The following is a 16473-nucleotide window of genomic DNA, read 5'->3' as shown; positions in this document are numbered from 1 at the left end:
AACTGAAAAGTCACAGAGCGGTTATTAATTTTCCTCCACATGCCACATCTCTGCTCCTTCATCCTCCATCTGTCTTTGGTCTCTGGTCACTTATCTTAATTAATTTAATCTCCACTTCCTTCTCTCTGTCCTTTTTCTTCTTTATTCACCCCCCCCCCTTTTTTTTTCTCATCCATTAGTTTTGCCAGTTAGTTAACCTTTAATGGTCTAACAGAGGTCATCATCTGCGAGGACAAAGGCCAGCTGGCAGAGTCTGACTGACCACTGTCCATCTGGACCTGAAGAGGAGAGCAGAGGAAGATGCAGGCCGGCTCTGGTCTCTCATTTAACTGGTTCAATTTATGGCCAAAAGTATGAGGACAAGATCATGTTCATTAACCTGCTGCTCGAACAGCCTCCACTCTCCTGGTTTCCAGCAGATGTTGAACCCGCTGCAGAGATTCACTCCCATTCAGAGCATCAGTGAGGTCCAGCACTGATGTTTAGGGTTCAGGTCTTTCTCACACTCTGTGATCCAGATCATTCTGAAGGAGTAAAGTCACCATGGATACCTTTTGTAAAAATGTTCTTTTTAACAGAGGTAAAAACGTGATATTGATGTGAGCTAACAATGGTGCTAAGTGAAATATTATAACATTAAAAAAAAGCATTTTTAGTTGCCTGAAATATTTCAGATCTTTCCTGGCTCGATAGACGTGTTTGATATGAGTGTTTACTGCTCTAGTTTGAAAAGGTGAAATGTGTCATTTAAACTGTCACATCAGCTGCTTTATGACATTAGTGTGAAATAAGTGAGACAGTGTTTTTCTCCCCATTTTCTTTGTGCATCAAAGGGAAGCAGCCGAAACCAGCGATTAAGTTTCTGTCTTTGGTAAAAGTCATAAAAATGTGAATTAACTCCAAAATGGTTCCTGTGAGAAGTTTGGCTTGACCGCATTAATATTAAATGTGGTCACGCAGAGCCCATTTACACACACACACACACACACAAACACACACACACACACACACACACACACACACCCTACTGTCCAGTTGTCCAGTCTCCCAGAGTCCCATGGGGCCAGATGTACAGACCAAGTTCCCACTCCAGCCTTGACCTCGACTGACCAACGGGGTCAACCACAATCCATAATAACAGAGGGGGGAGGTCTGTGTGTGTGTGTGTGTTTGTGTGTGTGTGTGTGTGTGTTTGTGTGTGTCTGTGTGTGTGTGTGTGTGTGTGTGTGTGTGTGTGGTGGCCATCTATGCTCAGTAGTGGTCAGACAAAGAGGGGTGACTTCCGTGACCCCCATCAGGCTGCAGCAGATTGTCAGCCATCCATCACCGCCCACCTGCCCACCCAAACACAGACACACACACACACACACACACACACCTCTAATGTCCCTGAACTTCCTGGAGTCTCCCACGCTCCTGGACAGAGACAGAAATTATCCTGTAAATCAATTTTTTTTACATTTTAAGCTTAAATTTTCACATTTCTTGTAAACGTTGCAGTTATATTCCTCATAGCAAACCTCTTTTTTTAATACTATTTAAATTTGCCATGTTTCCATCAGATACACCAGATGCTCTTCTTTGGGTTGCATTTCTGACCTACTGAAAAAGCTGAATCTACAGTACAATAGAGATACACAGAAAACCGGACAGAATATGTGGTCCAGACATTAAAACAAGTCAAACTAAGTTACAAGCAAAAGGAATCAAAGCTCAAGGGTTGAATTTATTTCATCTATATTGACCTGGTTTTGAAAACCTTGAAATTGACTGAATTCCATGGTGGTCAGATTAATGGTAAAAGGGATGAATCCTTTGAAGTCTGGACTTTGGTTTGAAAACTCACTGTAATGAATAAAAGCAGGTTGACTGTGGAGCCGCTCAAGGATTGTTTGCTGAACCTCAGTGGGGAATGTATGTGTGATTTACAACTGAACTCTGGGACTTGGTTTATTGAAATGCACTTTTCATTACCACCAATAACTTAGGTTCTATATTAATACTTTGAAAGTATCAAAGCCTCAGTCCACAGAGAAATGCACACAGCCTGTATTCAGAAACTGAGCCTTAAAACCAGCCGTCAGGACTTCTGGAACTTTGTGATGTCACAACAAAGCAGTCGCTGCTCTCAGCCATGCCCCAAGCCCCGCCCACCTGGACCCACCAACCACCTTGCAGGATTTGGTTTCTCTGAGTGTTCAAAATAAAACACTGGAGAAGAGGAAAATATGGAGCTTTAAGGGTTGTAACTTACTTAGTGAATAAAAAAAAAATCTCATTACAATGCTAATTTCCTGTAGGCTTGAAAAGTAAAAGGTTAGTTATAGCCATTTAGATTTGTGTTGTATGAATTAAACCACATAAAGATATATGTACAGAAATACACAAGTACAGATACACACACTAATGCATATTATAACAAAGCCTCGTGGCTCCACCCTCTGAAACCCCTTGACCTCTCCTCTCTGTCTGTCTGACCTTTGACCCTGATATATGCTTGAAGCTCACACGCATGTACTTTACAATGTGGAATAACATGGTCTCTGTCCAGCCTGTCAGCTGTTGAGTGTTTGGTCTTCTGTGTCCAGTCCCAGACGTCAGCACTGACTCAGTCTGTAACCGGTGACATATATTCCATGGAAGACTTAGCGCTCCTGGGAAATGGTGTTTGTAATAGGATGCTTGAAATATTATAATGTTATGTAAGGTTATGCTCTCATTTAAAGTTATTAAATCAGTGTGATTTTGAATGAGGTTCTTACTGCAGGACCAGAACCTTGGTCTCTAGATCAGTGAGGACACTCATTGATCTAGAGACTCATTTACAGCTCGCTCTCACTCTCTCTTCCTCTCCTCCGTCTTCCATCTTTCCAGTCAGTCAGTTGTCAATCACTCAGTCGGTTGCTTCATCTCTCTGTTGGCCACTCTGTGTTATTGGAATTGATCTGAACACGTCAGTTCCTGCACAGAAGGAGACAAATACACCAATACCTCATATGCTCGATCAATACATATCAGCATTCTAACACTTGGATACATACAGCTTGCAGACAGAGCACAAATCACTGTATAATATATACATGTCAAGTAGAGAGAAGTGCAGTTTAGCCGTCTCCACAAACACACAAACACACACACACACACACACACACACACACACACATATGGATGCTGTGTGTCAGGAAGATCTGTTTCATCTGCTGCGAGCCCAGATCCACAAACACTTTTCTCCACTATGAGTGAAAAGAGTTTTCTGCTCTTTTTTGGAGGTTTTAACCTTTAGTGACCTTTGCATAAAACCAGCCCGGCTCTGCAGTGTTTGCTAACTGTAAAGCTGAAAGTGGAAGTGTGGGGAGGGTCAGAAATTTAGTGTTTTGCATTTTCTATGTTGTAGTAGTGGTGTAGTTTCTATATGTTCTGTTGTCTTTGTGCTTTGAGCATTTAATCCAGTCATTCTTGTTATTAAACCATGATATGTACACAATCCTCTAGTCACAGTCAAATCTCTTACTCTCCATACATATATAAGAAGTTAATATTCAGGGTCGCTCATGCTTATGTGTATGTTCAGCTTTCTGCACTTGAAGCTCCAGACACAAAGCTGAATCTTCACTCCATGTGAAGAAACACATCCTTCTTCTTTTTTCACATTTATTATCTTCTGAATAACAGAAGATGTGTTTAGGAGTATGTTATGAAATAATCAAAGAGATGCAGTACAATCCGCTTATGAATATAATGTTCTTTGCCCTGAGCCAGTGCTGTAACCATAAGTGCAGCGCTGCCGTCTTTTTTTTTTTTGTCCAAATGATGAAATAAAATATGTGCAGTTCACATTATCTGGTTGTAGAGAGCTGATAAAAACGAATGAAATGGTCAAAGTTGTCATTGACATTTAAGGTGTATCGATGTGGCTTCATTTGCTCGACACAAAATCAGTGAATGAAACAATTAAAAACGTATACTAGTCGTTTTCATTCACCTGGTGCAACCTGCTGTAACACTATGATCACATGATCACACATCATGTGATCATAGTTCACTGATGTGTGTATACTTGTCACCATAGGAATATAAGAACAGTGGTTACATAACCTTTGAAATGAGCCACAGCTTAACCATGCACGTAAATAGCACTACACCTCTGGCTGTAAAACAGTATATTCATGAATATTCTTGTAGCTTGAAGATGTATGTGCCATGAGCAGAAGTTTTATGAAGGCTCTGCTGGTTGCCTGGCAACCTCATTATGACTAAAAGACTTATTCGGAAAAGAAAGAGAATATGCACATTTTCTTTTTTTCCTTTCCTTTAACTAAACAAAAAGTTGTGTAAGTTTTCAATTACTTTCAGGGTTTACTTAATATTATATTTTGATAATTACACATCTTCAACACAAAGTACACATAACAACACTCAATGAAACAGAGGGAAGAATGTATGATTTTGCTAAAGATGAGTCCTGATCAGGTTTTGGTTTGAAAAATATGACTTTAATTTCACTGGGCGACATCTTATAAACTCGGACATGGACTGTGACGACACTGGATGTAGAAGAGGAAACTTGTTGTGAACTAAATCCCTGAGTAGACAGACACATATCCAGACAGAGATAAATGTTTCTGTGGGTTCTTGTGGTGTTCAGTGGCAGATCTGCGCTCTCCCACCGAGCCTCCCCGTCATAAAGCGAGTACACAGCAGGCTCAGGCACAGATGTTTTCTTGTTTGCTGCTTGTTTGCGGTGGTAAAGGGCCTGTGGTGAGAGCGCTCATCAATACGTCTGCTCCTCTTCAAACACGCCCCATTGTCTGAACCCCGGCTAATGCAAGAAAAGGAGTTGGTATTATCCCCTGCCGCCTCCTGCTGTGACATTTTTACAAGCAACCGTATACGAAGCCCCTGTGATTTTTTTTTTCATAGCTTCTGTCAGGCTAGCTGGCTAGCAGCTGGGCGCTGGACTGGGTCGGAATTCAAATGACTGATGTCCTGCCAAGGCCACACATCTCAAAGTCAGCAAGATGCTGCATGCTCGGATGGATGCTAATGGAGGTGCTGCTCGCCGGGCAGCACAGTCGGGGCGTCTGCTCTGGGTTCAATGTGAATGAGGGAAAAGCTGAGATGTGTTTTAATGGGAAAGGTGTTTATGCATGTGGTGCGCAGGGTGTCTGCTCTGAGACTCATAGATGGATGCATGTTCATCTTTTTTTGTTTGACTACTGGTCAGTCCCGAACTGGTTTCAGTGTTCTTCAGTGGCCTCCCCAGTCACCAGGGGCATCATTTATAAAACGTACATGCGTAGGAGTTCAGACTAAAAGCAAATGTGTGCACAAAAGTTGAAATTCTAAATTCTAAAAATGTTTCTGTGCATGGGTCATAGTTTGCGTACATGTGTGCATGTTCTCCCGTCACATTTGTATTTATCAAGCATCAGCTTCCGAGGCTGAAACATGAAGCCAACACTGAAGAACCAAAACCTGCAGTTCCTCTAATGACCACTAGAGTCTGGCTCCAACAGTGAGTCAGTCTCCATTGACTCCCATGTTAAAATGTCCAACTTTTCAGCAGAAATAAACATGTTTACAGCCTGGTACAAAAAACAGTTTTGGTCTCTAGAGCTTATTTGCTCCTTCATGACAACTGTTTATGTAACTCACCTGTTTACATTTTTATTAAGGATTAAAGTTATGGGAATTGAGGTGTGGCCGCTTTGATTAACAGGTGGATGAGCGTATGTTTGGCACAAACTGTCATGCACCGAAGTCTCGGCTCGACACGCCCCTCCTCTTTTCCCATTTATGGATTAGCTGGGAGTTAGGGGCGGAGTCAGGTACTGGCAAGGTGGCGACAGTGGAGCAGCTCACTCTGAGCTTCAAACCTGCTCTTCAGAAACCTGTGGGTGACATCACAGTGGCTACGTCCATCTTTATTTACAGTCTATGGTTTTCGTACATCATAGCTTTTGTGTGGGAAATGGCAGATGCCTCTTTCAGGCCCTGTTTTGTGCCTGGAACAGTTATAAATGAGGCCCCAGATCTGGATGCAGTACACCACCTTTGGGACATGGTAGAACAGGAAATTAGCAACTGACAAATCTGCAGAGATGATGTCGACATGGAGCAGAATGTCAAAGGAAAATTTCAAAGATCCTGTGAAGCAAATCGAGGCTCCACCCAGTATTCATATGGTGTTCCTAATAAAGTGCACATGTTTAAATGGAAGCTAAATCAAATTAAATAAGGGTATTGTTCTTGTCTTCTAGAGAGTCAGAGTGTAGAGGAGTGCGGGGAGAGGCTTAAGAGGATCCTGGAGTCTCCCAGCATCCCTCAGGCCAACCACCAGCTGCTGCTCCACCTCAGCAGACACCTGGCCCGGGTCAGCCAACACAACCAGACTGGCTCCAGGCTCCTGGGACAGGCCTTCGCCGAGGCCGTCTTCAAGCACTCCACTCTCAGGTACGGCTCATTTATTCATCTTAACTTGTTTGTTTACGATTGGCTGGCAGGTGTCCTCAACTGTTAGACGGTTTCAGACATGGTGAAAGTCGGCTAACCGCGGCTCACACTGACAAAAACACTGTGAAACACTGAGGAGGATGTAAACACAGCATGAGGCCATGATATAAAAGAGAGAATATGTTTCCAGGTGTAAAGAAAACAGCTCGTGGCGTTGTTTACCTCCACACCATGCATTATTTTCTTTGATCAGGACACCATGTTGTGTCTCACTGCGTACTTAATGTCTCTCATATTCGCTTCTTTATCTATTCAAATTCAAATGAGGTGCACATGTACGGTTGATTATCACAGAGTCAATCTCTGGGGGGACAGAAACAATGACACTTCCCTCGAGCAGGTAACAGGAAAAATGGAGCAAAACCTTGAGTCACAGAAGAGAGAAACACCCCCCCCCCCCCCCCCCCCCCCTAAAACCACCAGATCTGGAAGGAATTTCCCCGACTGTGAAATCCCAATTCAAATCAGAATGTTCTTTTCATTAATATCCCCAGTGTTACCTCAGCATAGAAACACTGGAGTCTCCTGGATGATAAAAACATAAATTCTGGCTGCCACGTTTGTATTATTTCAGCTTTGTTTCTGAGGAATCATGTTTCTGTTTAGTGGATGCTCTGAATACTATGATACTCATGACCTTAGCTGGCATTGCCATGGATAAGAAGCCAGTCAGAGGCATGAATCAGTTTGCAACAAATTCAAAACACTCATTCAAATATGGAACAAAACACTGAACCATAAGTCGCCCAGAGCCGACCCGTACACCGAGATGGAACTGATTTAAAGTGGCTATCTCGAAGATTTTCATTAAAAAGCATGAGCCTATCACCCGTTGATGAAATTATGTAGAAGTTCTTGCATTTTACAGTCTTATGAACTGGGTGTCTGGTGTGACTCACCCGCAAAATCACAAACAACATGAGTCACAGGCTGCATCTCAGCTCAGGGGCGGCATCCTTCAGAGGCTGCGTTTGAAGAACGATTGCGTCACAGCGGCACAACTATGGCTCTTTCATACGTGGCCGAGAATTGCGTTCTTCTTTTCCTTCCAGTGGGTGGATCCTTCGTTGCCCAAGTGTTGCTAAGCGATGGAAGCTGCAGTTTGTGATGCAACGGTAAGGGTGACGCAAAGTGGAAATCATTCGTAGGATGCGGCCCCTGAACTGAGACACAGTTAAAGTTAGTGACGAGTTCTGGCAGAAATCCTGCGTGATGGTTCAACAACAAACCTGCAATTACCACTTATCACCACAGGTGTCGCCAAAGTTAACAAAACAGATTATCTAGTGTAATCCTTAGCATTAGCATGCCATTAGCAGATCACACATCCAAAATGTTCAGTGACTGGATGTTTTTTTCTGAAATGCACTATGGGAGTTGTAGTTTAACTTCTCTCCTACAGTTTTTATGTCCACAGGCTTGTACCTTTGACTTTTTCTCTCAAAGAACCAGATATTTTCTAACACAGTTGTTCATCTTTTGTGCAGTCAAATAAACATGATATATTTCTAAAACCCTGGCCACTCAAAAAAACCTCTCCCATATTGGTACTCTTTAGGTGGTGATGGGGAATTCAGACACGAGTGCTGTGTAGTATAACACAAGCATAGCATAAAAAGAAAACTGTTTTATAATTATGAGATAGCACTTTTAAGAGGCAGAGCTAATATAAAATCAAATGTCTAATTGTCTGGGAAAATTTAATTTCTCACATTTTGTTCTGTACATGTTTCAAGGCTTTTTATATAAAATCAGAATTCAAATCAAAACATGAAAGCCACAAATGATAAGGTACTTCCCACACAGCTGTGAAATGTCATTCACACTCTTTGGCATTTCAACCATTTCTTTATTCTTTCCATTTATTGCGTAAAACCATTGATTATTCCAGCCACAGCCACTACTCTTGCAAAAAGTCCCACAGCATCTGGGTGGGAAGGGTATTCCCGTTTCATTCAGCATATGTGAGACAGCTAGCCAAAGAGCTGGAAAAACATCCTGGCCTGATGTTGTTGCACTTTTTGAACTTGTCTTGATCCAGAACAAAGACCAGTTATTTTTGTAGTGATCCCTGCCTGTTATAACATCAACATCCAGAAGTTTAAGAGCTAAGAGAATGGCATCAACAGGGCTGGATGGTACTTTTTTGTTTCTCTGCACCCTGCACAAGCTCGTCTGCGTCTGTTTTTCCAGAAATTACCAAGGAATTTCTCCCTGTGGCGGCGTGTGTGTGTGTTGTGGAGATGTAGTGAAATTGGTAAGGAAGTTAGTGAGTCAGAAGTGGTGATTGTTTGCGTAGCTGGGTCAACCAATCCACCTCTGACGTACACAATGGGCGGGGAGAGAGTGGGGCGGTGTTTCATAGCATGCCATGCTATTTGAACCAGATCCCGTGTTAGAATATTTCATCTCTTTTTTTCGTCTATGGAAATGTAAATTTATTTGTATAGCACCTTTCATTCAAGAAATGTCGCACAAAGTACTTTATAACAAAGAAATGACGTGCACCAAGTGCGTCACATGAAAAGACATAACATGAACATAAAAACACATTAAAAGCATTGATCTAAAATGAAAAACATTAAAAACATTAATGTAAAATGAGATAAAAAATAAGAAATAAGAAAAGAAATCATTAAATAAGAGGACATTTAAAAGAAGTGCTGATCTGTACATGTGTATGTGAAATGGTATGGTATATGAAAAAGTTAATGTTGTCGTTGTTCAGTGTTCATGCTGTGTTGTTGTTTTTGTCGACAGTGCGGACGTGAACCCGGAGCATCACGTCAGGATCTTGGAGGCTCTGATTGCAACAGGAGGTCTCATGGAGATGCAGGCTGCACCAGGTAGGACAATAAACATGCACACACACTCATACACCACATGCACACACTCTTATTCTTTCTCTTACCAACCATCATATTTGTTTGTAGATGTGTGAGTATGTTGTGGCAATGTGATTTCCCTTGGCTCGGGTTTTTTGTTCCATATCTCAAGACACACACACACAAACACACACAGACACATGCAGTTGAAATATTCTGCTCAGTGGCTGAAGTTTGTTCCTCAAGTGCAAGTTTCTCACACTGGAAACATGACATTCCCTCCCCCGTCCCCGCTGCACCGCAACTGCTGCCGAAAACACACGTTTGGTTTGTGAAATATGTGGAAAACACAAACTTTTCTTTCGCCTGAGTTGCTGTGGTAAATTGGGCATGAAGCGTGACATCAACAGCTTTAACTTTGTCCTCTGTTAGTTCAGTTTACAACCTCGATGTACGGAGAGACCGAACATGGTGGTTATTCCTCTTTTTCATTCCTGTTTTAACAGCAGAGGGCGAGGGGATGAATGTGAACGTGGCATATCTGGTTTAGTGAATATGGACTGTTTAATGTACACTTTAGAAAATCCTCAGACCTCAGCATCAGTTCTACTGAAGCTTAAAAAAACAGCATCATTTCTTAGAACAGAGGGCTTTAAGCCAGAGAAGGAACATGTGATTTTAACTTTGAATAAAACCAAAAGTGGCCCACTGATATGAACTGTTTGTGTTCATCACAGTGACCTCACGGAGGAAAAATTTGACATTTTACTCCTTTTCTAGTTGAGATTACTCACTTCCAAGGAAAAAGTAAAAGCTTTTGAAAGAGTAAAAATAATTTTGGTGTCAGAAAAGTAATAAAAACACCATATTGCCAACATTGGAGACCATGGTCCTTTGAATGTAGACCCAAGGATGTTAATTCTGTCATGATTCTTAAAAAGACATATAATTTTGGATGGAACATTTTTGATTGCACCCAAACTGTGACACTTCACATCTAATTAGTTACTGAAAATACAGAGTATATTTTTTGACATGAGTCTGAGAACTGATGCTGACGTCTAAGAAATGCCCTAATCAATGAGGCTGTATGAGGACGAAGGAAAGGTCAGACAGCAGGTGTGTTGCTGATTGCAAGGGCCAAGCCAGTCTGCTGAGGTCACTGTCTGAGGGTCAGTGCATGTTTGTGTGTATAAATGTCAGTAGGTCAGTGTGTGTGTGTGTGTGTGTGTGTGTGTGTACGATGTTGTACTGGTGTGTTGAGGGCCAATGTGTTCGGGCTGGGGTTGAAACATCGGTCGTAGCAGTGATTATAGCGGTGGCTCAGGGGTTATGTGTCCTTTATATGGAGCGGTGGTGTTCACTTGGAGGTGACACTGGAAAAGGTCGCTGGACTAGTGAACAGATGAAAGTGAGATTTATGGTTGAAACACGACCGGACAAGGACAAAATCAGCTTCATCCAACACTGGAGGGATAAGCGGGCTGGATCTCACCTATGACTTTTCTTTGACCTCATTTTGTTTGACCTTTGACAGAGTAAATCACGACCCAGTGAATAAACAGCTTCATTATGTGATTATTATTAATCTAACAGCCCTGAAGTTGTTCATTTTTAATCTTAGAGTCAGAGCCTATTTAGTTAAAATGCTTAATTTTTCAAATGCCTTAGCTAGTATCTGCTGTGGCGTCCCACAGGGAACCATTGCAGGTCCTGTGCTTATTGTTCCAGTAATACATCAGATGAGTGGTTAAGACTAAAAGGAATGTTTGGAATTTTGCTGATGATACTCTGTTTACTATTACTACTATACTATGTCACTTCATGGACTTTCTCCAAATATTCAGTGTGATCTGTCATTCTAAAAATCTTTAATTGGACATTAACTTTTGACATCATAGTTCCATTTTCTTTCGGAAATGGTGAAATGATTTGCAGCCACCCTGATTACACCTAATTAATTTGGTGTGGTTATCCTCAAGGTTTTTGGTGTTGTGAATGGTTTATGATTTGTCAATGCTGTATCTGTAATTAGCTTATATCCTTCAGGCTACAGCCACACTACTACGTTTTCATTTTAAAACATCTCTTTTGCTATGTTTTAATGCTACAGCTGTATTTCCTGTACCTTGTTTGTAGTATTTTTTGCAACTAACCAACTGCAGAGTAGACAATCTGCCTCCTGTTTTCACCGGCTCGCACATGCTCAGTGTACGTGATTGCTCGTCTGGACTCGTCTGTTTAAAAATGAAAAGAGTAGTGTGGATATAGCCCCAGGATGCAGAGTGTGTTCTGTAGCCTGCAGTTCTGTATTAGCCTTTACCTATTAGCTTGATGCACCATGGTACATATCTGTGGTACAGATCCGTACACTGCCGTCCGGATTTGAATTGTTTGCCCTGAATCATTTCAGCACCTTGCAGTGCAGGTCTCCAAAAACATTGAGATGTTCAGATACTTAATGGGTCAAGGTGTGTGTGTTCAGCTCAGGTTGCTGTTTCAGTGGCTGTATGTGTGACTGAGCTTCTCTTTGTTTGATGAATGCAGAGAGAGAGAGAGTGAGAGAGGCTAAAACAGAGAGGTCAGGTTCATGTGTGAGCATTTTTCTCACCCATTAACTCCCTTCCACCCCTCCAGACAGCATTAGTGGAGGTCAGGGGTCACCACAGTGCCTGTTGGCGGTATGTTAACCCCTTAACAAAGGTTTGCGAGTGTGTGTGTGTCTATGTTCATGCTTGTTGACCTCTCAGGAGAGCTCCTCTCCCAACCTGCTCTCCGAATGGAGTCTGAATATACGACCAGTCCTACTCCACCTGAGTGCTCCAGCTCAGCATCTGTGTGTGTGTGTGTGTGTGTATGTGTGTGTGTGTGTGTGTGTGTGTGTGTGTGTGTGTGTGTGTGTGTGTGTGTGTGTGTGCGCGTGTGTGTGTGTGCACATCACTTTGCCTGTGAAGCTTTGGCCTCGTGCAGCCGCTCTGTGAGCCTGCACGCCAAAATCAGAAGGAAAAAAAGGGAGGATTGTAAACTCCCAAACACACCCATTCACATTCTGGCCCTCTCTCTCTCTGCTTTTGTTATGAGCTGTTTTCCTTCCCTGGCACGCAAATCGTGCCCGCAGCTTGGCAAGAATATGACATACACTCACACACTTACACACACTGTCATTTTCTCCACACGCTGCTTCTCTCTCTCAGACCGTTTGTTTGGCTGCTGATGGAGCCGAGGAGGGTACGGTGGTAAACTCTGCTCACATCATCACAGCCCTCATCATGTTCATCCTTGTTCTTTCCATGGAGAGCATTGCTTTATTACTAGCTAGGTTTCAGATGACATTTGTGTATCTTGTTTGTGGTTAGCTTAGTTTAGCATAAACAGGGGCGATTCCAGAGTCCAGTCTGGCCCTAGGCAAAAAATTGCCAGGGGGCCCCTCCAATCAACGTTTCTCACAATTATGTAATAAATAATCTGACACCAACGAAAAATGCATGAAATCTAAACATTTTTTTTATTCTAAATGTTCACATTAGTAGAATTTTCAAAATATAAATGTTAAGAAAAATAAAAACCTAGATGAATAAATAAATAACTCCAACGTTGTCACATTATAAATATCCCAAATTATAAGGCCAGTGCTCATCAACACATGAAGCCCCTTTAAGGACGTTTCCTCCAGAGTGGTGTTGGTAATTTAGCAATTTTCTCACTAGATTTGGCGACTTTTAAAAACCTTTAACTTCTTCATGAAAGAAGTTAGCTACATATTTAGAGACTTTCTGGACACACCTTATCTCCACTGGACTGACAGTGTTCAGTGGACGGGGCAGAGCAACAGCACCTTTGGTCGACCAATCACCAGCCAGACAGAGACGTGAATGTGCTCTGAAAGGGCATACCTAGTAACCAATCACAGAACCCCATTCTTTTTATTCTAATAAATGGGTAAATGGGGCCCCTTTAGGGAGGTTTCCTACTGAGATGTCATTGCAAATCATCCATTGGTTGTTTAAGTTGGAGGGAGTAGGGTTGCCACCTGGTTGCCACCCGTTCTGGTTTTCTCAGGCTTGTTTGCTTTTCTGGCTGACTGTCCTGGAAAATTAATATTTTTTTTCCAGGACACGAATTGTGCCAGTTTTTGTGAAAATGCACTTCTATAGTTTATATTTTGTCCAATCCTTTGCCTGTAAATGCATGAAAACGTGTAAAAACTTACTTACTTTACTTTTTACTTTTTACAATTTATTTGGTCGGTGTGATGAAATGGGGGGAGAGATGGACGAGGATGAGCTCACATTAAAAATTGTTCTAATCTTATAAACTTTTAATCATTTATATGCAAATTGCTACAAAATGACAACACACATCAAAATTAGCGCGTTACACCATCTAGCATTTATCAAGTGACTTCAATCACAAATAGTTGGCAGCGTTGGTTGCCAGTAGCCAGGTTTAAGTTTTGTTCATTGTACTGACACAATGGTATCCAACCTGGTGACCTCACTGTGTATTTACTCAAGAGACAATGTGTAAGTATGCCAGCTCTGTCCTTCACAATACAGACTTTAGATTAATATTCACTTTTTTACCATTTCAAATTAGCTAATTTCTCAAAATGCAGCTGTAAAAGAGCAAATAAAGAAAATAAAAACATTTTACATGTTTGGTTTTGTTTCTACGTAAAAGCATTTTGACTTTTTAAACCAATAAAGGGGGAAATCAGAAGTCTGGAGCCTCTCAGCTTCTAATATGTGAATGACCTCGATCTTATTCTAAACTAATAACACACACACACACACACACACACACACACACACATACACACACACACACACACTCTTATACTGTGCCATGGTCAGAGCTGAGAGTGCCCAGGAGTGTGTGAGGGCGTGTTCTATGTGTGAGGTTCGGATGACAATGTGTATGCATATAAGTACATAAATATTACATATGTGTATGGGTATACATACAGTATATGTGTGTGTATGTGTCTGTGTGTGTGTCTGTGTGTGTGTGTCTGTTTGTGTGTGTGTGTGTGTGTGTGTGTGTGTGTGTGTGTGTGTGTGTGTGTGTGCCCTGCTGCTGACCCTGTACAGCAGGATTACGCTGGATGTTAAGCTGGCACTTTCCTCCCAATGGAGTAGAGTCAGGACATGACTTAACTGTGAACCCTTCACACACACACTTACACACACACACATAGACAAACATGCTTGAGCATGTGTAAATTTGTGTGGGGCATCATGGTTGTATAACATGGTTAAGGTCAAGCCAGTTTTCAGCTTTTAGCGAGTGTATTTATTAGTATTTGGTAGGTTTGAATCTCTTCAGTCTGTGCTCCCTCAGCTGCGCAGTGACATGGCTTACTGTACCAGCTAATCAAACACACACTAACACACACACACACACACACACACACACACTACAAGCCATCCATCCATTCTCCCTTTTCTTTACGTCCTTTGCATGAACGAATAATGATGTTTCTGATATCACACAGCGTCATACCTTTTGGTCATTATCACAAAAAGGCCTCTCCTACCTCCTCTGAAGGTGTGATGGTAGCAGCTGATAGCGTCCTGATGACTTGCTTCAGTGTAAAATCAGTATCTTGTTGTGAGCGTGAAAGGGAGTAATAAGGGGCGACACAGCATTGACTGACAGAGCCATGTTCAAGGTCATTAACTATCCTGTAATGTTACAGTATATACTTATCGTTCATCTTATTTTGCAGACTCATGTCTCTACAGCAGAGCTACAGACTTTCTCTGAACCAGTACCACTGTTTGGAAACTGCCACTTCATAATAAATTTTTTTCTTAATTCTTATGACCAGTCTCAATTGAAATCAGCCTCTTTAGTTAAATTGCTTAATTCCTCATCTGTCTTGGCTACCATCTCCTGTGGCGTCCCACAGGGTGCCATCCTAGGTCCTCTTTTTATTGTCCCATTCATGCAACAGAGGAGTGGTTAAAATTAAAACTAATATTTGATGTTTTGCTGATTATACACAGGTTAACCTCGCTCCATCATAATTCTGTGCCAAACGCTGCTAATGTTAACTGTACTGACATAAATTGAAATCAAAACAGTTTTTCACCAAATTTTGCAAAATAAAAAAAACAAAATTTGACTGGACTTTTCCGGTTTATTGAGATCCACTTAGGAGTTCAGATATCCAAGTAGATCTTCCCTCTCACTCTCTCCCCCCCCCCCTCTCTCTCTCCCCCTCTCTCTCTCTCCCTCTCTCTCGTCCACCATATCATGAGGTCAGGGGTCAGTACAGCGAGAGATGAAGGTAATGGCCTTTGAAATGGCTTTGTTAGCTGGATACAGGGAGACATGTGGCCTGGTCAGTCCCAACAAGAGGTCAGGAGGTGAGGGTCACAGCAGGCACTCACACACACACACACACACACACACACAAACACACACACACACACACACACACACACACACACACAGTCAAAGCCACTGTTGTCAATCTCAGAGGATTGTGAAATCGTGGAAGCTCAGATATGAACCAGCTCATCGAAAATTCCAAATCCAAAACTGAGTACTACTAAGACGAACCCTCCATGGTGAACTCTTCGTTCTTAGTTTTGCTATCTGCAGATATCAAAGGCATACTGTATCTCCATAACTACATGACTGATTGCCATGAAATGTGATACATACATTTATGGTGCCCAGAGGATGAACTGGAAAAATCCTCTGCCGATTCATTTTAACTTTCATCAAGCTCTCACATAAATTTACCATTATCAGTCTTGCGTTAAATTCCCCCAAAAGTATTAGTCATAAAATTTAGTGCAGATATTCACGCTCCCTTGAAGGAGAATTGTTATAACTTTGACATATTATCTATTGCTGTCATCAAGTAAACTAAGACCAAAGACCTGGAAAAAATCAGCCTCAGCTTAGTAGTAAATGTTAGCATGATAGCGTGTCAAGCTAACATGATAAAAACTATAGCTGCTAACCTGCTGTTAGCATGCTGACGTTTAGGGCTGAGAAGTTTATCAAAAAAGTATCAAAACTGACATTTGGAACCTTTCACCGACTTCATCTTGCTCTTGTCGGTTAATCAAACTGTTGGACAACGGAGCTATGTTCATAACCTGCCCCCTTAAAAAAATAC

At 41.8% G+C, this 16473-nt stretch overlaps 1 protein-coding gene across 1 annotated transcript in view; it reads left to right on the top strand.

Annotated features, from left to right (window-relative positions):
* pik3r3b (phosphoinositide-3-kinase, regulatory subunit 3b (gamma)) overlaps positions 1–16473 on the top strand; it is a 208053-nt gene that overhangs the window by 94705 nt on the left and 96875 nt on the right. Inside the window, exons 6-7 of the mRNA XM_056377704.1 lie at positions 6261–6453; positions 9274–9359. Of these exons, the coding sequence (XP_056233679.1) occupies positions 6261–6453; positions 9274–9359 (279 nt within the window). The remainder of the gene's footprint in view (positions 1–6260; positions 6454–9273; positions 9360–16473) is intronic.

Source organism: Seriola aureovittata, chromosome 6 (genome assembly GCF_021018895.1).
Source record: "Seriola aureovittata isolate HTS-2021-v1 ecotype China chromosome 6, ASM2101889v1, whole genome shotgun sequence".
NCBI lineage: Eukaryota > Metazoa > Chordata > Actinopteri > Carangiformes > Carangidae > Seriola > Seriola aureovittata.
The sequence above is the reverse complement of the archived record's forward strand: the minus strand, read 5'-3'. Positions and strand labels throughout refer to the sequence as shown.